Source organism: Daktulosphaira vitifoliae, unplaced genomic scaffold, assembly GCF_025091365.1.
Source record: "Daktulosphaira vitifoliae isolate Bord-2020 unplaced genomic scaffold, ASM2509136v1 Scaffold_1, whole genome shotgun sequence".
NCBI lineage: Eukaryota > Metazoa > Arthropoda > Insecta > Hemiptera > Phylloxeridae > Daktulosphaira > Daktulosphaira vitifoliae.
The window spans coordinates 19,686,070-19,707,830 of record NW_026099572.1 but is presented as its reverse complement, the minus strand read 5'-3'; the positions used below and the strand labels follow the sequence as shown (position 1 = coordinate 19,707,830).

The window sequence follows — 21,761 nt, the reverse complement described above, 5'->3', positions numbered from 1 at the left end:
TACTATAGAGTAATTTTTATTTTCATCCTTTTTCCATTATAATGTGTCAAAATAATTTTTCATACGGCGACATATATATTTAACTAGCTTATAAAATAAAAAATGACTGGTTGATAGTAATTTTTGTATCAGTATTTCGCTGTTATTAACTATTCCAATTAATAGTTTGGATGAAACATGGAGTTTATCACACTTCTCCTCACGCTTAGGTATAAAAATTAAGAAAAATTCGAAATATTTGTCAAAAAGTTGTAATTGAATAGTCATTTTCTATTATTCTAATTAATACACAATAAATGAATTATGTTATTATTATATGTTTATACCTTACATAAAAATTCGTTTTGCTGTACTTGGTTTCAACTTCGTTGATTCTATGTTCACTAATAGTCAGGCATAATCAATAGAAATTAACGTTTTGCTACTACAAATTCTTTGAATACTAATCACATTTTCGTGAAAATTATAATATTGAAATCTATTTACAGCGCGTGAACTTAAATTAATGGCATTACAGTTGGGTTGAGCGGCCATCGCCATGAAAATGATCATGATGATTGTAAATTATTCATATCAAAACCCTTTCTTCATTTTCCCTTTTCTCCTTCAGTGCTTAACAAGCGAGGATTCTTGTAGATGCCCATCATAACTCAAAATGTTCTCAACTCACATCCGTCTTCCACCCTCGCCTTTTCATGCGCTTTCTCCATCCATAAGTACCATCGAATCTCATTCATATTCATAGCTTGTATACACGCTCAAATTTAACTATTTTAATCCATTTCTTTTTTTATTTGTTATGATTTTATCTCATATTAATTTTTTTAGAGATAATTATATTTTATTCGTATTCGAGTTTGATCAAGTTAAATTTATTTTTAAAAAGATTTAAAGAACATATTAAAAAAACAAAATTTAATTGTTATAAAATAAAAAAGTACTAGTTTTTGTTAAATTATTGTTAAAATGATATTGTTTCATTATCAGTACGATCAAGTATCATTGATTATTACATAATATTCCACTAAGCAAATTAAATAAAATTGAAGATTTCATATAAGTATTAAAGAAATATGTTATTATTAAATTACATCCTTTTGGAAACACTATGGCGCATTTAAATTTGAATTTTAAGATTTTAAAGTAGTAAAAAAGCGATGACTTTATTATAAATCTTACACTATAACTGATCGGTAGCTTACGATATTTTAAACTTTGAATAAAAACACTTTATTTTTATTCTATAATATGGACTGTATTTTTTATTTTATATCTTTTACATTTTATATACGAAAAACTATAGGTGCGCGTAAGTGAGCCGGACTCATCATTCGCTGTCCGGTTTTCGACTAACTTACAAACAAAAACCTACGCTGCACCGCCCCCCACCTATTCTATAACAAATATATCTAGCGTTTTTTCCCCAATATCAAACAATAACTATAGTTTTAACTACTCACTAGGGATTCAAGCTAATAAATGAGGTTCTTATAAGTCTTCTGCATAATAATGGTGTTTTTGTAATCCAGTGTTATGAGATCTCATATACAGTAATAAACACGTCTAAGTCATGGTTTTTTCTTTTCATTAGTTAAGATTATTTTAGATAAAATAAATGAAAAAAAAAGTTTTTTGTTTTGCTTTCAATGCATTGAAAAAATATGTACCTTATATTTACCTCTTAAATAACATTTTTGCACTACAAAATTATATTATGAATCGTTATTATAAAATCTTTTATCCTAACTATTATAATTAGTATTACTATTTGATAATATTATTTGAATTATATTTGCTTTAATGTTAGAGATAAATCGTGCAACATTTTGACCTTATATACCTTATAAGTAACTTTATAGTTTTAAGTTTTTTTTTATACAATATAATTTCTATTGTAACATAATTATAGGTGAATCTAAAGTGAAATTTAAAACGTACAATAGTATTCTAAATGCATTTAAAATACTCGTTAATTATTAGTGGTACTTTAAAAGAACACTATAATGAAAAACCTTTACATTAATAACAAAGTTATTAGATAATAGTATAAAATTAATAAATTAAAATATTATTTATAATAATATTATAAGAAGAAATATTACTATTATGGATAACATTACGAATTTAGGTCATAGTTATTATGCACAAATGATCTGTAAATAATTTTTACAAAAATTATGAATCTATTGTTTTATTATTATTATAAAAATATTATTTAATCTAAACTCAATAAAGCTATACGATGGTGTATAATTATACTAACCATAAAAATAATAAACTGCACTTGTTTATTAATGCTAACTAAATATTAAAGTTGTACTAATTTCAATTTAATTACTTAAAATTGTTTATTTTAGTTGATCTATCGATAAACAATAAATTACATTTATTTACTAATTCCAACTAGTTATTTTTTTTTAGTTGTGATAATTAAAATATATGCATCTATTATTTAAATATAATTATATAAAATTAATAAAAATTAATACCTGTTTATCTATTTGTAAGTATTATTAATTTAAACTATGACAAACCTAATATATTAAATCATAATTCATTAAAAAATTTTTTTTTGAATTTTATAATTTCTAATTACTAAAAATTTATTTAAAAATAATAAAAATAGTTTGGAAATTCATGTATTTCTAATACGTTTGGCATATATTAATCAATTGTGTCATTCTTTGATTTGAAAAATGTTTCATTTTATTTACAAAATAGGGTATTTTATTGCACATTAATAGCCTTATGAAAAACGAAAAGAAGAAGAAGATTTATAAAACAGTAAACAAATAATAATGTTTCTTTGGGTTTTAAATTAATTGTGTATTACTCATGTAAAATAATTTTATAAGATACAAAATTATTTTGTTTTTGTTTTAGAAAAGTATATGATTTACCAATGTAAACATAAATACACTTCTTACGTAGTTCTAATTTAAATTATTTAAATAATATCACATTGTGGTGTTTTAAGCTCTTTTATAGACATAACTTAGTTTAGAGCTTAAGTTATATTCAATTGCCACCAATTAGTAGAAAGAATAGTAAAAGGGACAATGCGACAAATATTACTATTTACTACAGCTTTCGAAAAACGAAAAATTTAAATTAAAACAAGTAGTGTTCAGAAAAGACAGGGTAATTATTTTAACGCTATCCAAAAATTGCAGCATCCTTGCCTTATCACTAGTCATTACTTTAAATAAGTTAATTAATTATATACATTGTTGTTTGATATAAATTTACACCCTATAAAACATAAGGAAAGATCATAAAAATATATTATATAACAGATATGACAACATATATGTCATTAACAAATGTAAAAAAAAAAAAATATTTTAAGAGAATCTCAATGGTTAATGTTATAAATATCACTTTTCATCTGAATAGGAATATAAAATAGGAACCGATTTGTTTCAACGATACGTCAAAATAAAACAAATCGTATCTAGTTGAAGACATTACCCTCAAAAATTGAAAACATTTCCCTCGTTCCCCGTAAATAGGGTAAACCTCTAAAAACATTACAAATTTAAAAATTGCTAATTTTTTCAATTTTTTTTACTTAAAACTCCTATAACTTTTTTAAAAATTAACAAATCAATATAATTTTTTTTTATAGATGCTTGATGTTGTTACCTATCATTGGATATATTTTTTTTATAAATCTGACCCTTACCTTGCCCACAGGAGGGATTCAAAAAAACAACTTTTTTACGAAAAATTAACTTTTGAAGTGTTCCGGAATGTCTGAAATTTTTATATATATCTTAAATTAAAGCTAATGTAATATACTTTACTATAGAAAAAAAAAATTCAGGTATTATTTTGTCTTCACGATAAAAATGGCTACCATATGCTTTTTTTGTGATAAAATTCTTGATTTTATATTTTACATTTTTAACTTTAAAATGTTATAACTTTTTGAAAAAAGTATGGATTAATACATTTTTTTATAAGAAATAATATTTATATACTTCTTTCATTTGACATACTTTTTTTTAAATCGGATCATTTCCCTTAATACAGGGGAGTTCAAAACTAAAAAATCATACAGAAAGTAGAACTTTTTCAACTTATCTAATGAAAATATTCTAGAAATACTGACATTTTTTTTATATATTTTAAATTAAAGATTATGTAATATACTTTAATATTAAAAAAACCCAGCACAGGCGGGTCGCGGCACAGTATTGACGTGGCATAGTTGGATCAAGTATAATGAAGTGTTGATCCATACACTTTACAATAAGTTATAGCATCATAAAGTTAAAAATGTAAATTATAAAATCGAGAATTTTCACACAAAAAGAGTATTCGGTAGCCATTTTCACCATGAAGACAAGTCCAGAGGTCAAAATTTTTTTTTTAATATAAAGTACATTACATTAGCTTTAATTTAAGATATATATAAAAGTGTCAGACTTTCCGGAACACTTTCAAAAATTAAGTTGAAAAAGTGGTCATTTTAAATCCCCCCTGTGGGCAGATAAAGGGTCAAATTTACATAAAAAATATACCAAATGATAGGTAAAGACATCAAGCATCTATAAAAAAAAAATTATTTTAAAAAAATCGTAATTTTTTATTAATTTTGATGTCTATTTTCACCAAAAAAAAAAAAAATATACCAAATAATAGGTAATGACATTAGACATCTATAAAAAAAAAAATTATATTGATATGTTCTTTTTTGAAAAAGTTATGGCGGTTTTAGTAAAAAAATTTTTGAAAATAAGCGATTTTTAAATTTGTAATTTTTTTGGAGGTTCCCCTATTTATGAGGAACGAGGGAAATTTTTTCAATTTTTGAGGGTAATGTCTTTGACCAGATACAATTTGTGATGTTTTGACGTATCATTGAAAAAAATTGGTTCAGTGAGAGCTGAGAAAAAGTGGTAACAGACACAAAAAAAAAAAAACACATCTTAGTAAAACCAATACCTTCTCAGCTTCGCATCGAAGCTGAGAAAATGTCGGACTTTATTTTGTCTTCACGATGACAATGGATACTAAATGCTATTTTTGTGTGAAAATTCTCGATTTTATTTTTATTTTTTATACAAAATAACATATATTAATTGTAAGATATCTTGATTAATAAAAAGAAGTTTAATTATTTCTTTGAAATAAATGATATTTTTAAGACAAAGTATATACACTTCACTAAATCTAATTGAGTGTATTAAATTTTTAATAAACATTTTGTTGAATATATTATAAAAAAAAACTCCACAATTAGAGTAAACAATCAACTTCATTTTATTTAAAAGCTTTTATTTTTGTTGACACATTACAAATTTACTTAATATATATGGTCATATTTTGGTGTTACATAAAAAAAATGAGGAAAACAAATCTATAGTTTTTAAAATAATATTTAATAATGATATGCAATAAAATAAATGTATAAATAATCACTCTATTAGAATTTAAGTTCATTGTTTCTTGAGCATTATATCCACTAGATGTCGTTAGTTAAATATGAAAGGCTGAATAAATGAGTTTTTTTTGTCTTAAAATACCTTTTTAATTAAAATGATGTTATGTATAAATAAAACCTTTAGATTATTTTTATTTTAATAATTTTTAAGGAATAAATAAATTTATATAGAATTTATAAGAAATTGCATAGCACAAATTATTTAATTTATCTTATATTTACCGTGTTATCACAAGTTTACGTTATCTAAAAGAACTAAAGATATTAAAACATTTAGACTAAATGAGTTGAAATGTTATTTTTATGATCATAGATCAACCAGTTAATTAATTTAAAAAATAAAGTAATATAATTATTAAGCTTAGTTAAGCTTTTAAATGTAAATGTTAGTCAAAAGTTTATTAAATATTTTATGAGTTTTAATGATTATTATGATAATCACAATATAATATATTATTTAAATAATGGGATCATTTAATGGAAATTACAATAATAGTATTTACTTTAAAAATTAATAATATCCGTAGTCTGATTTAACTGCAGTTCCGTAATAAGATGATTGACGACTAACACTAGAAGAAGTTTCTTCTAAAACGGTCGAAATTTCGTATGTTACTTCATATTCTTCAGCATTGAATATAACTTCATCTCTAATGTTATAAGTTTGATCAATCTTGATCAAATCTTTTGGATTGTAGCCACTGAGAAGTATGTCTTGAGTTATAGAATTTATGGTATCAGATGATGGGATTCTGTCTCTAGTGAGAACGTACATGTTGTGTGTATTTTTGTTTTCTATATTAAAAAAAACACAATAAATATCTATGATTATTCTTTAATTTCCAATCCTTAATTTTCTTACGATAGAAAATGTTCCTGTAAGAGTTTACTATATACAGAATCAAATATTCCCCTTCTTTATAGCCAGTGATTGCCATATAGTAATGTCTACGATCTATTAGAAAAAAAAATGAATAAACAAAAATTTTCAAATAAGAAAAAATAACTATTAAAAACTTCATTAATAATATTTACAAATATCTGCAAAATGATGATGAATTATATTGTCTTCGTCAATAGAACCAACTTCTGTCATTACTTCATCGTCTACGACATTTAGTTATTTGGTTAATTATATTTATTACATGTAATAATTAATTATTAAAGCTACTTATGTTAAACTATTCTTGTTCTTTCCTGCCTTAATTCTAACTACTTGAGGTTGGCCAACTTATGTTAAATTATTAAATACTTTATTTTAAACTTACAGTATCCTTCAGTAGCTACAGTTAACAAACCATGATTTCCCTCTGGTCCAAATGTGGAATACAAAATACTTCTTGTGCTTTCAATTTCACCAGTTCTAAAAGTATGATTAATTATAGAATATATTAGTCATCATAATATATAAAAACTACATAATACATATCAAATATTCTTATAAAATAGCCATATTATTCAAATATTGATTACATACTGTCTGTTTATAGCTCGATCTAACATCATATAATCCCTTGACCAATCCCATGGAGTGTCTATTGGTAGTGTATTTTCAAAAATGACTTGTAAACTAGCAGTTGGGAATGCAGTGTCTACAAAATAAAATTTTTTTTTAGTTTTTTTTAACGCTTTATAAGCCCATTAAGGAATTTAGTGGCCACCCCAAAATAGGAGGTTTCTTAACCATTGATACTCCGTAGCGGGTAGTTAGTGCATCGCCCAAGTGAAGGATGGCGACTTCAATTACCGAACTGATCTCTCGTTCGGCAAATAAAGCCGCCCATGACCGAGTTTCAAACCTGAAGCAGTGCGCATCAAGCATTGCCACGTTACCAACTCGGTCATACCGTGCCTGTATTTAGAATGTACTTCATTAAATTTTTATATGTAACAGGTTAAAACTTACAGAAAAGACCACATTTTGGTGAATCGATGTTAAAAGCGTAAGGAGTTGCAAGAGCAACATAATATTTTCCATACAATGCTTTACTCAACTAAAAATTGAATAAAAGAAAAATTTTAAAATTATTTTGATTAATAGTAGATACAATAATATTTATCGACTCACAGTTGTTGCATCAAAGTCATTTATAATTCTAATTTTATTAACGAAGGGAATAGATACAAATGGACAGAATGGTTGGTAAGATTCCAAAGGTGCGACATCAGTACTATATTCAACAGTGGTTTTAGTTTCTGTTTTTGAAGCCGTTACTGTGTTGCCACAATCAGAAACAGATACTGATTTAGTACTTGTTGTAGTTGATACCGTTTTTTTAGTAGTAATTTCATTTGAAACAAAATCTGCAACTTCTGGTAAACCTTTCTTTATGATATCTACAGATTGATCGACAGTAATAAGATAATTTGGATTCAATCCACTTCTGGTAATATCGCTCACAGCACAACTTATGACTCTTTTACTTGGATATTGTTGTCTAGTCATAACCCAAATAAGATGATTATTGTTTCCTAATCAAAAATGATAAATTTAAATATCTCCTTGTAAACAGTAAAGGTTATAATATATAATATTATATTATATAATACCAGTAATAAATTTATTTTTCCATTCATTTAAAATAACAATAACTAAGTAGTCGTCATAATCAGCACCAATTATAACAGCAGTATATTTCACAGTATCTACAAACATACAATGAATTAAATTACCACCAATATAGTTATAATTTATTTGATATTAAAAAAAACATACATGGAACTTTATGAGTAGGCAAAACAAAATGTTCATCAATTAATGGGTGAATTTCAACAAGTGATTTAGCATCTAAAATTAAAAAGAAATGAACAACTATTTCAAAGTATAATTTCATAAAACATACAGTATCCTTCACTGTAGAAATTGAAAATGGCACTTGCATATAAATTACCATAAGCACTCTTAAAAAGACTTCTAGTAGATTCAATTTTATTAGTGCTAAACAAAAATATTGTGTAATGTATTATTGAAATTCAAATATAAATCAATAAGACACATAAAAAAAAAAAACAAATTAAAACGAATGGAAAATCGTATAGTAATTTAAATGAAGTATATTACATCCAATTATAAGAGTATTCAGTAAGGGTGCAATCAACATTAAAGTCCCATGGAGTGTTTTCTCTGAAATGAATTACATTCCCAGAGTTAGGCCATGTGTTAGCTATAAAAAATATCAATATGTTAAATCGACTTAATTTTAAAGATCAAATTTCATTTGATATTTTAATGGTAATTAAAGTTACAATTATTTACCTAATAAACCTGTGTGTTTTATACGATCATTTTTCATGCAAACTGGAGTTGCCATGTTTACGTACCAATCTCCATTGAAAACTTTGGCTGCCTGTTTAAAGATTGAATAAAAAAAAATGTACCAAATAATGTAAATTATTATATAATTAAATAATATTATTTCATTGGAATTTCATGAATCAGCTTACAGTATTCACATCAAATGGCTGGACTTTATACTTTCTTGGAATAATAGATGGCAATTTAATTGGAATATTCTTTGAAATATTTTCTGAACTATTTGCTACTGACAAACTCTTAGAAGCTGATGATACAGAAGATAATAAACTTGAGGCTAATGATGCGATCGAAGATGAAGTTGAAGTTACCGATGAAGTATTGTCTTCGTACGAGACTTCATACTCTTTAGCAACAAATGTATAGTCATCAGTGATATCATATGATTGATCAATACTCATTAAGTTTCTTGTATCATATCCATTAAGTATTAAATCTTGAGTGATTTTATCAATGGTAGCATGAGATGGAACTTGGTCTCTAGTGAGAACGTACATGTTATGTATTTCTTGATCTTCTGAAACATTGATAATAATGTAATACTATTAATAGACCTTTTATTAATATAAAAATTTAAAATATTTAATTTTAATGCATTGCTATTGAATTTCCATATTTTTACATATATCATTTATTTGTCCACCCTAAACTACAGTTCATTTATTGGGCTACTCGAAATAATATAAATGAAGTAATTTTTATGTAATTTATTGTTACTCACTCAAAAATATGTTATTATATTTATTGACCACATAAAGGATCAAATATTCCTTAGGTTGATATCCAGCGATTGCCATTTGATAATTTCTGCGATCTATAATAAAATAAATAATTTTTTTAATATATCTTTAGCGAAAATATTCAAGTTATGTATTACACATAAAGAGACTTACAAATTTTAGCACATTTATGAACTGAAATACCGTCTTCACTAATTGTAACAACGTCGGAAATAACATCTTCGTCTGTAAAATGATGATTATGCGATAATTTTTTATTTAAAGTCAAAACTAATATTAGTTATGTTATTTATAACTCACAATATCCTTCAGTAGCAACAGTAAGTAAACCATGATTATTATTTGGTCCAAATGTGGAATATATTAAACTTTTTGTCAATTCCACTTGACCGGTTCTAAAAAGAAAAGTATTATATTGGAATTTATTGAGTAAATGAACATAAGGAAGCTTTAATAACTAATTTGTTTATCCTACATTTCATCTTTAAATTGCCCTACAAACTTTCTGTTAGTCATTGGAATTGATTTATTTGATAATCCAGTATAGATAGACATTATTGACTGTTATAAGTTGTATACGAAATTCCAGGTATATTACAAAATAACAAACATAAATTTTTTGCTAATTTAATTTAAAAAATCCAAATTTAATAACAAAAAGTAATTAATATTATAAAACTCTTAGTAAAAAATGAAAATTTTATTTAAAACACTAATAACATAATATTAAAAAAAAACACGATAAAAATATTACTATAGAAAAAAAAATATAAAAGTTATTAATATTATTGTAATTAAAAAAAAAAAAAAAATTAAGCTGTATATTATATGTATATAATTATACATAGTATAAATTAAAAGTTCATGGGTAATTATATATACAATTCAACCGAGAGAACGCATCATCAGTATATATAAACTAACTTTGCAATGTTAGTACAACAACAAAGTAGTCTAAAAATAATAAACAACGCATCAAAGCTAAAACATAGTTGATCATCAGCTGCTAAGCAAGAAACTTCGTTACCTAACTGAGCGTCCGGGTATTGAAATGAAGGGTCTATGCATGTGACCAAAGTTATATGTACACTTTTAAGTTATATTGAATATAGACGATTCAATAATTTTTTATACTTACAATCTGTTATATGCACGATCTACCATCATGTATTCTCTTGTCCAGTCCCATGGAGTTTCCAACGATACTGTGTTGTCGAAAATGACTTGTAAACCAGAAGTTGGGAAAAGAGTGTCTGAAAATAAATATTTATTCTATAATAGTTTTATAATATTTAAAAATTCTGCAAAATTTTCTCTCTGAGAAGAGAATAAATGATCAGTACATACAGAAAAGACCACATGTTGGTACATTTATGTTGAAAGCGTATGGAGTAGCCAAGAACACGTAGTATTTTCCGTGTAATGCTTGGTGCAACTGAAAATATATTACATAATTTAATACGCCATACAAAAAATATTATAATTATTCAAGTTGTAACATACGTTAATAGCATCGAAATCGTTTAAGATTTTTACTCCTTGAACAAATGGGACAGATATAAATGAACAGAATGGTTTGTATGATTTTAATAGAGTGACTTCGGTTGTGTATTCAATACTGGTTCTAGTTTCAGTTTTTGATTCACACGCCAAGTTTTCACAGTCAGAAATGGATACAGATTTACTACTTGTACTAGTGGTTGATTCAGATTTTGTGGTAGTAACTTCTTTGATAAAGTCAGATACAACTGGTAATCCCTTCTTGACAATGTCTACGGATTGGTCGACAGCCATTAAATAGTATGGGTTGAGACCACTGTCAATGATGTCTTGAATAGCGCGTTTGACAACTTTGCTTTTGGGTGATTGTTCGCGAGTCATTATCCAGATAAGACGGTTATCGTTTCCTAAAATGAAATTATGAATTGTCAATATAAATAATTAATATTTTTAATCGTTAAATTACAAGCGTTTTAGATAAAATTATGTTTAAACACTTTACCAATTGTGAAGTAGTTATCCCATTCATTTAAGACAACAAACACAAGATAATCATCATAATCAGCACCAATAACCAAAGCTGTATACTTCATGGTGTCTAAACATTGCACATGTCATAAATATATGTAAATATAAAAGGTGTCATACCATATTTTAACGTCATAAAATTTTTGATCCAAAAATATTTTGTTTTACTCTTTTTTTAAATAATTTTTCCAATTTGAACTCACTCAATGCATATTTTAGCTTTGACGTTAAACTAAGATGATATTAATATTATCATGACAGGTTTTTTTTTTGTCAGTTACTACTTTTTTATAGCTCACACTCAACCGTATTTTTTTAGCGATGCGTCTATATAACTATATACGTATCGTATATGATTGAAGACATTACTCTCAAAAATTGGAAAAAGTTTCCTCATTTCCCATAAAAACGTAAAGAATTATAATTTTAAAAATAAACAATTCTCGACATTATTTAATCCTTTTATGCTTAATACTACCATAACTTTTTGAAAAATGGAGGAATATAAACCATTTTTTTTTTATAGATACTTAAAGTTTTTTTTTTAATATCTGACTCTTGATCTAAAAGAAGGGGATTAAAAATGTGAAAATTTATCAAATAAATTAACTTTTTCAACTTAACTTTTGAAAAAGTTAGAATAACTAAAATTTTTATATATCATGAATTAAAGCTTATGTAATATGCTTAATTATAAAAATTGACCTCTAAGTTAGAGAAAAAAGTACGATTTTTGTGAAAAATGTTTTAATTTAATAATTTATAATTTAACTTTATATTATTTTTTGAATAATGTATGGGTACTATCTTTTATTATAAATTCTTTTTATATACCCCTTATATCAAACATATATTTTTCATTAAAAAAATTTTTTTTTTATTTAAATAGTATCACGTTATTACTATTAAAAAAACGTATTTCTAGATGTACATCTTGAACCCTCTACCCATCGAAACGTCTTTTTTTGCCTTTTTTAAAATTCTTTTTGAGTTGGAGTCAGAGAAAAATTCGAAATTCGTTTGATTTTTGTCTTATTTAGATTGAATAACTTCAATGAATATCAAGGACCCCGTCACTGTAGTTTACCCTTGTAAGAAATAATTTCTTATTTATATTAAAATAATTTTACTACGAGGGTTTTTTTTTCGTGTCAGTTATATCTCAGTTCTCACTTGAGGAATATTTTTTTCAACGATAGAGCAAATAATCAAAATTAATATTTAATTAAAATTAGAAAAAATTCCCTTTATCGAATAAAAAGTTACTTAACCAAATTTTTCCATTTAAATAATCAAATTCATTCATTTCTAATTTTTTTTAATTTTTTTATATATATTTGAATTCGGTTTTGGAATTTTTCTTTATTAATTTTTTGACTTTATTTGTGTGTTCTACTACCAGTTTATAATATTTCGAGTTTGTCAATAACATGTTACAGTTAAAATTTTTATTAAAAAAAAACGGTAGCATAGTGGGGTCGTGGCACAGCGTGAACGTGATATAGATGCATCAAATCACTATCCTAAGAAACGCTTCGATGCAAATCTTTAGATAGTGTTTAATTTTAAAAAATTGGTGGATTATTCCAAATTTTACATGATCTGCTAGTTCCTTATTAATAACCTATTTAAGATAAAGTATGTCGAATGAAAAAGGGATTATTAAAAAATATTATTTCTCATAAAAAAATAATGTTGATCCATACACTTTTCAATAAGTTATAGCATTATAAAGTTAAAAATGTGAAAAACAAAATCGAGAATTTTTTTCAAAATAAAGTATATTACATTAGCTTTAATTTAAGATATAAATAAAAGTGTCAGACCTTTCGGAACATTTTCAAAAGTTAAGTTAAAAAAGTTAATTTTTCGTGAAAAAGTGGTCATTTTAAATCCCCCCTGTGGGCAGGTAAAGGGTCAAATTTACAAAAAAAAATATCAAATGATAGGTAAAGATTTCAAGCATCTATAAAAAAAAATTATATTGATATGTTCTTTTTTGAAAAAGTTATGGTAGTTTTTAGTAAAAAAAATTGAAAAAATTTCGAAAATTAGCGATTTCTAAATTTGTAATTTTTTTGTAGGTTTCCCCCATTTACGGGGAACGAGGGAAATTTTTTCAATTTTTAAGGGTAATGTCTTCGACTAGATACGATTTGTGATCTTTTGACGTATCGTTGAAAGAAATCCGTTCGGTGAGAGCTGAGAAAAAGTGGTAACAGACAAAAAAAAAAGAAAAATAAACACATATTATTAAAACCAATACCTTCTCCGCTTCGCATCGAAGCTAAAACACATAATAAAATGAATACCCTCCCAGCTTCGCATCGACGCTAAAAATAATACTGGGTATGCACATGAATTTAACAATGAATTTCTATAATTATAATCAATTTTATAATACATTTGATTCAGATTTTTTAACAACTCTGTGATTTATTTATATATTATACTTATAAATCGAAGAACATCTAGTCAAAATATAATTAAGGAAAGAAGAGTTGATGTTGTTTTTGGAATAATCCACCAATTTTTTAAAATTAAACATTATCTAAAAATAAAATTAAACACTATCAACTGATTTCAATCGTAGGTCTCTTATTACAGTGATTAAAATCACTATCAGATATCATATATAATTGACACAATTATCAATCGTCTCCACTGTACCTCAACTCCGCTATGCTACCGTTTTTTTCTAATAATTTCAACAGTAACATGTTATCGATAAATTCGAAATATTATAAACTGATAATAAAACACACAAATAGAGTCAAAAAATACTCACTCTATGTATTTATTAAATGTATTCGTAAATCAATAAGCACTTATCCTAACATTGTCGTCAAATCATCAAAATATATTTTTTTAATAAGAGTTAAATCGTGTATTTTTGAAATTCTAAAAATAGATTAAAATTTTATTTTTTCTTATTAAATATAAATAATAAAAAATATTATTTTAACGTAGTGTATTACTGAAAAAATTATTTTGAAAAAGAATGACGAAAATTTTAATTTTTGTAGTATTTTTTTTTTTCCGATTTTAAACATTAAAATATGTATTGGAAAAAGGACAGTAGAAAACACCTTTTTTTCATAAAAATATGCATGGAAAAAGTTTTATACCAATAACCAATATTTAGTGTGGAAATATTTCGTTTTCTTCTGTTGTTTTCTCAATACAAATTTCAATATTATAGCATCATAAAAAAAAAAAAATACAAAACTTTAATATTCACAAACTTTAAAATGCTATAGAAAATATACTGCTAAACATTAATAAAATATTTAAATATTTTTAAAGTTTTTAGGTGTAAAAACTATTAAATTATATATCAATGTAAAATATTAAGTGGATCAAAAGTTATTAAATATGTCAAACTATTATGGATCACTTAGTATATATATACATAAATATATATATTTTTTTCTCGTTCTACTATGATATAATTGACTTACATGGCACTTTATGTGAAGGCAAAACGAAATGTTCATCAATTAATGGATGAATTTCTTTTAAAGAGTTTTCATCTAAAGCAGCCAATACATATGAATAAAAAGTTATTTTAAAATCATAAATTTAAGACTTGTGCAGACTCCTACTTACAATATCCTTCAGTGTAAAAGTTGAAAATAGCATATGGATACAAGTTTCCGTAAGCACTTTTGAAAAGACTTCTTGTGGTTTCAACTTTATCAGTTCTGAAAACGGTATTTTTATTAACATAGATTAATTATCTATTTAATATATATATATATAGATAAATAGATATTTCAATTCAAAATTTATTGATACTTACATCCAATTATAAGAGTATTCGGTCAATGTGCAATCAACATCAAAGTCCCAAGGAGTATTTTCTCTGAAGTGTATTACATTCCCAGAATTCGGCCACGTATTTGCTACAAAAATAGATACATCATTTTATTATACATGACTACTAAATGTTTTAAATTTTCAAAATATTTATCAAAACTACATTTTTATACACTTTGTTTTTTTATTACTATTAATATTTTGGTTTATGTAACTGATAAAAAAGTGTATTAAATAAAATGATTTTTTTTAAATTATTAATAGAATAATCGTTTTGTGTTTATTTTAAATTTTATAATAAAGTAATATTTTTTGCGGTATTTTAATAAATTCTAATTTAATTACTGTTAGAATCTAAATTCGAAATACTCTATTAATAAGTAATATAGTAATAGATAATAGACGTATTTACCAAGTAAGCCAGTATGTTTGATTCGATCATTTTTTATACATACCGGTGTTGCCATATTTACGTACCAATTACCATTGAAAACTTTAGTTGCCTGTAAATTTTTATTTTTCATTATAATGTCATACATTTTATTAATTAATAGTTTCAAAACAAAATTGTAAACTTAATTGTATGCAAATTAAATTTACTTACTATTGTAGTATCAAAAGGTTGAACTTTATAAGTTGTAGGTATTATGGCTGGTAATTTAATTGAGACTTCGGTAGAAATAGTTTTTGAGCTAGTAGATTCTGATAAACTCTTAGTGGCTGATGATATGGACGATAATAAATTTGAAGCTGATGATGTAAGTGATTTGATAGTTGATTTTTCATCTGAAGACGAAGAGTCATTTGATGTTACAGATAATTCGAAATCTGCGGGATTAAATTTGTAAATATCCATAATATCATCGGATTGATCTATTGTTATCAATGTGTTTAAATCATATCCACTGAGAAGTATATCTTGGGCGATATCAGCTAATGTTTTTGAACTTGGTTGACGTGCTTTTGTAAGAACATATACATTGTGCACAGGTTTATTGGCTAATAAACGAATAATAAAACAATTATTTTTATCGCTAAACTAAGTTATTTATTAATTTTATTCAATTATATTTTACCAAATAATAAGTTATTGTAACTATTAACGGTGTATAAAATTAAATAATCATCTTCTCTAAAACCAATTACTGCGAGGTAATAATTTCTTTTAACTAGAAAAAGTAGACAAAATTAATACATCAATCATTATTATGATATTTTTTCGATGCATACATGTTGTTGAAACAGTATGAGCATAAAACCCTGTATTGGTGATTTTCACGACATCTTCAAGAACTTCATTATCTATAATAGATTACGTAACAAAATTCTTATCAAAATGTTTTAAAAAGTAAATTATAATATAAAACTTACAGTATCCTTCAGTGGCAACAGTGAATATAGGATATCTACTGTTTGGTCCGAAAGTAGAATATATAATACTTTTAGTTACATCAATTTTACCAGTCCTGCACAATTTTAAATAGAATTTATGTTTTATATTTTTAATATGCTGTAACTTTCTGTGTTGTTTTGCTAGAACAGAGAAAAAATCAAAGAAAACCTACTTTCTATTGATACCACGATCAACCATCATGTATTCTTTTGTCCAATCCCAAGGTGTGTTCACTGTATTATCAAAGATCACTTGTAAACTTTTTGCTGGGAAAACAGTATCTAAAATTTTAAATTATACTATTAAAATACAATTATTGTTTACAAAATCTGTAATAATTTATAAATTATTTTATAGTTTATAATAATAAATCTGACATTTTTTAAATAACTTACGGAAAAGACCAATTTTACAACAATCTTCATAAGCTACAAATGGGGTAGCACTGTTTACGTAATATTTTCCTTTCATTGCTTTAGCTAACTAAACATAAACATTATTATTTATATATTTTTGTAATTTATAATTAAATAAACATTTTATATACTCACGACGTCAGAAGCAAATTCACTCATGATTTTAACATCAGGTACAAATGGGTTAGAAACAAATGGAAGGAAAGGTTGATAATCAGGAAGAGATGATATTTCTGTAGTGTATTCAACTGTAGATTTAGTTTCTGTAGTAGAAGCAGAGTAGCATTTATCACCATGAGAGACAGAGAATGATTTAGTCGTTGAAGATTCAGATACAGTTTTTGAAACTGAATATTCGTCAGTAACCGAAGAAATGCCATTTAAAATTAAACCTTTTGAGATGAGATCAACCGAATGATCGATATCTATCAAATAGTATGGACTTAAGCCACTATTTACGATATCATTGATTGCACGGTTAGTGACATCAGAAGATGGGTTACTATCTCTGGTTAATACCCAAATTGTATGTTTGTCTTTTATATTAAAAACATTGTTGTATTCATTAAGTACAGCAAATACCATGTATGAATCCGAATCGGCACCAATTACACCAACGGTAAATAATCTGTTATCTGTTTTAAAATTTTTATTTAGTTTTAAATATTTTACATTTTGATAGTTAATTTAATTAACTTACACATAGAATCGACTTTGTGAATGTTCAATGTTTGGTCAAGTAATGGTTGAACTTCAACTAATGGTTCATCGACTTAAAACATAAAAACAAAATTTAATTTCAATATCGTAAGGATCAGTAGCATTTTTAAAGTTGGAGAGGAACATGCATGAAATTTTTTTTACTAATTACACCAAAATACATCTGTATCATATTTTTATTATTATAATTGAAAATATTTATACCCAAACCCCCTATAATCAGAGAATATTCTATTATGGGCACAAAGTGAGATTTAAGTACTTTTAAAATATATCAGCCACTAAGTTTGAAAAAATAATGAATAATTTGCATATATAAAGAAAAATTAGTCATACTTACAAATGTCTTCAACATAAACATTGAATATGGCATATTTGCTCTGACCATACGCAGAACTCAACAAACCACGAGACTTTTCAACTTCTCCAGTACTATAATACATTTAAAATAATTCTAATTTCATTATAAATAATTACATTAAATAAACTTGACTTACTAAACGTTATAGGAGTATTGATTCATTACGTAGTCTGTATTGTAGTCAAATGGATTTCCAGGGGTAGTGTCTTCAAAACTTACCACGTTGCTAGAGCAAGGCCAAACGTTTCCTAATCAAATAAATCAATCTTTATAATCAAACAAATGAAATTATAATTTTACGTACTAAAAAGACCAGTCTTCTTGCTACGGATATCATAGTATGATGGTGTTGCAAGAGTTACATACCAATAACCTTGGATAGCCTTAGTTGCCTGAAAGTTAAAAAATTATAGTAAGGTTAAATAAATTATTTTTCTGTTAAGTTAAAGAAACATAATTTCAAGAGTATTAAAAAAAGTATATTTTTTTAAATTACGCTAAAGTTTTTCTTTAAAAAAATTTTAAATTTTAAACTTACAGCTTGACTATCAAATTCCACAATATTGTATCCTTTCGGGATAATAGATGGTAATTTTACAACTTTGGACAGACTTTTAGATAAACTTTTTGTCAAACATCCGGTCAAGCCTGAAGTTAAACCTCCTGTCAAACCCTTATAAAATGGATGAGCTGAAGTAAAAGACACAAGGGCGAGCAAACAAAATACAGCTTTCATCCTGAAATTCGGAATATTAATTTTATATAGTCAATTTTATAGGGAAAAATTGCTTGAAGCAAAAAATAGATCTTAGGTTATTTTCAGTATTAAAGAGTTTTAGAGGATTCAAAACAATTGGTTAAGGTTTATTAAATGAAATATACATAAACAGTTGTTATTAAAAATATTTGTTATTAATTTCAGAAAACGATTTTTTTTAATTAACATGGATAATAATATTATAAAGGCAAATCTTAAAATAATTTAATTTATTATTGTATTTTAAGCAAAATAATTATTTTTTTCGACATGCCAAGATTACAGTTCTTTGGTAAAGTACAATCATTTAATTATTTATTTCTTATAAGGTTGATTTCAAAATTTAATAGGATTCCGTTATTTTATTTTGGTTATTTTTGCAAACAGAATAAAAAAAAATATTTAAAAATTTGCAAAATATTAGGTAATATACTTAATATTCATTTGTTTGTGTTTAGATGCTGATTAAAAAATATGATAAACTATCAAAAATTATTCAACATTAATACGTAACATAAAATGTAGAAGAATTATCTTTAATTGCTTACCTGTTAGTATCCCTGTCAGCCGGGTATTCTAACAAGATGAAATAGTATCGTTCAAACACTGAATGATTTTTTTTTTAGAAAAACTGTCCTTTTATCATAATTTATCTAAAACATCTGCTTAAAATGTTATTTGTCTTTATGTCAAAACTCAATCATTATTTCAGTAATGATTTTCAGTATCCTAAATATGTTGTGCTATTGATTTAATTCTATTTACACCAATGTTTTTAACAAAAAAAAATCAGATTCAAAAGTTATGAAATATAAAATTTATTTTTTTCTTATTTAGTTTTAGGTGTTTTTGTTACACTATTTCTCAATTATTGACAACGGGCGAAGTATTGCACCAGCACTGGCAACTAACCAAGGGCTAACCTGTACTAGTGCAGTACTATGTGACATTTTATCTAGGTACTAATTCACTATTGGAAGTCAATACATGGCTTCTATTACTGGCAGATTATTGGCGTAATACTGGTAAAAAACCTCCAGTACTTCCATATCAGTATGAAAAACAATCATATGTCATGTCAGACATATGCTAGTAGTATTGGTAGCCGCTACTACAGTAAAACTGCCGGTATTTGTGTAGTATTTCACTTGTTGTTAATTTCTCATTAGATTAAATAGATATACCAAGTAGTTCATAAATAAAATTATGTAACATATAATTAGTAGGAATTTTAAGTAACATTTATTCTTTTGACTATTACTAAATCTTCCTTTAATTATTTTTAATTTGTTTTAATAAGTATTCGATAAAAATATTTGAATAGAAATTATCAACTTAAATATTATCAATTTTAAAAATTGACAATATTAATAGATAGTGTCAAAACAATGATTTTAAGATTATTAAAAAATTTAAAATCTCTTATTTCTTCTAATAAAAAAAATTTAAAAAAGCATTTATGAATACCAAAAATCATTACTAACATTTATACGTCATATTTACATACCTTTTTATCTTTAATATATTATCATATAAAAAATATTCTTAGCTTTTCGTTGTACGATTAAATTATTACTTAGATGAAAACAGAAATTTAATTTTGGAATCTAACAACAATTTGTCTATACTTATATATTTTTCAAAAATAAACTGTTTTCAATAATTTTCAATATTATAATCCTATAAACTTTATATGTATACTTGATTTTAGTCTTAACATACACTTAATATTTAATAATTTTATGGAATATAATATTCAATATTTCATTTCATAAATAAGGGGACAATAATATATTTTTTTCATTTAAATTTAACATATAATAATATAAAAATTTCATCTGAGAAAGCATAAGACAAATATTAAAAAAAAACATAAATTATAATTATAAACATAATTATTTGTTCAAATTTGGATTATGATACATTAGACTATAGATAATATTATATATGTAATATGTGTTCATGTCAAGAATGAGTCAATGTCTATTTGTTATTCGGTGAATGCCGTTAAAAAATTTTATTTACCTTAGTTGATATACGTCAAATTTTAAAGTTATGGAATTCTGTGTATTCGATTATTGACGTATTTGCATAATAAGAGCATAATTCACAATTATTTAATGTGAAAAAATTTCTACAGACAGATAAATAGTGAACAATTTTTATAGAAAATTTTAGAGCTAATTAATTGGATATAATATGAAAAAAAATCTCAATTTAAATATTGAATATCAACAGTTTAAGGCTTTAATGACAAAATTTCTAAGAGTTATTTAATGATTAAACGTTAAGAAAACGATTCAATAATTATACAATTTTAACAAATTTTAATTATAAAAATAGGTATACTAATAATAGCGAAATGCGTTATTATCACTATAAAGCAAAACTATAATAGTTAAGTGTATATTTTCAACATTTTTTTGAAAGTTCATTAAATTTTAATGAAATTTTTCTGATTATTCTCTTTTTTATTAAAAATTATAGAATCACTCTTTTATGTTTTATTGATAAAAAACTTCAAAACATACATTATAAAAATATTTTTGTTGTAATTTAAATTAGTGATGAAAGTATGATAATTTTTTTTACGAAATGTAAATTTACCTAATTTACCCTAATAAAAGTTTATGTTGACGAAGATGTAGATATAGGAATAAGTGCAATTGAAATGAAAAAAACCCAACCCAGCACAGTGGAGTCGCGGCATAGTGGGGACGTTGCATAGTTGGGTCCAGTATAGATTTAATCTGACAGTGATTAAA

The 21,761-nt window shown here is 25.0% G+C and overlaps 1 protein-coding gene across 4 annotated transcripts; it reads right to left on the bottom strand.

Moving 5' to 3' along the window:
* Positions 1-5,528: 5,528 nt before the first annotated feature.
* LOC126896499 (uncharacterized) lies at positions 5,529-19,679 on the bottom strand. 4 transcript variants are annotated; one of them, XM_050669330.1, is made up of 37 exons: positions 19,545-19,679; positions 18,778-18,976; positions 18,544-18,631; positions 18,376-18,487; positions 18,219-18,310; positions 17,859-17,930; positions 17,294-17,793; positions 17,138-17,225; positions 16,915-17,023; positions 16,721-16,815; positions 16,580-16,651; positions 16,426-16,518; positions 15,954-16,348; positions 15,762-15,852; positions 15,333-15,435; positions 15,140-15,234; positions 14,992-15,063; positions 11,505-11,600; positions 11,006-11,409; positions 10,850-10,937; positions 10,641-10,755; positions 9,803-9,897; positions 9,656-9,727; positions 9,484-9,576; positions 8,894-9,279; positions 8,706-8,796; positions 8,511-8,613; positions 8,293-8,387; positions 8,166-8,237; positions 8,000-8,095; positions 7,518-7,921; positions 7,356-7,443; positions 6,927-7,041; positions 6,718-6,812; positions 6,485-6,556; positions 6,312-6,404; positions 5,529-6,244 (listed from the first exon to the last, which is right to left on the bottom strand). In XM_050669330.1, exons 2-37 carry the CDS (start codon positions 18,973-18,975, stop codon positions 5,961-5,963), a joined length of 5,232 nt encoding a protein of 1,743 aa, XP_050525287.1. In that variant the 5' UTR covers position 18,976; positions 19,545-19,679; the 3' UTR covers positions 5,529-5,960. The 4 variants fall into 4 exon arrangements, with proteins under 4 accessions (XP_050525287.1, XP_050525288.1, XP_050525291.1 ...); XM_050669331.1 differs by having other exon boundaries at positions 8,894-9,276; XM_050669334.1 differs by lacking the exons at positions 6,718-6,812; positions 6,927-7,041; positions 7,356-7,443; ... (1 more) ...; positions 8,000-8,095; positions 8,166-8,237.
* Positions 19,680-21,761: the final 2,082 nt, after the last annotated feature.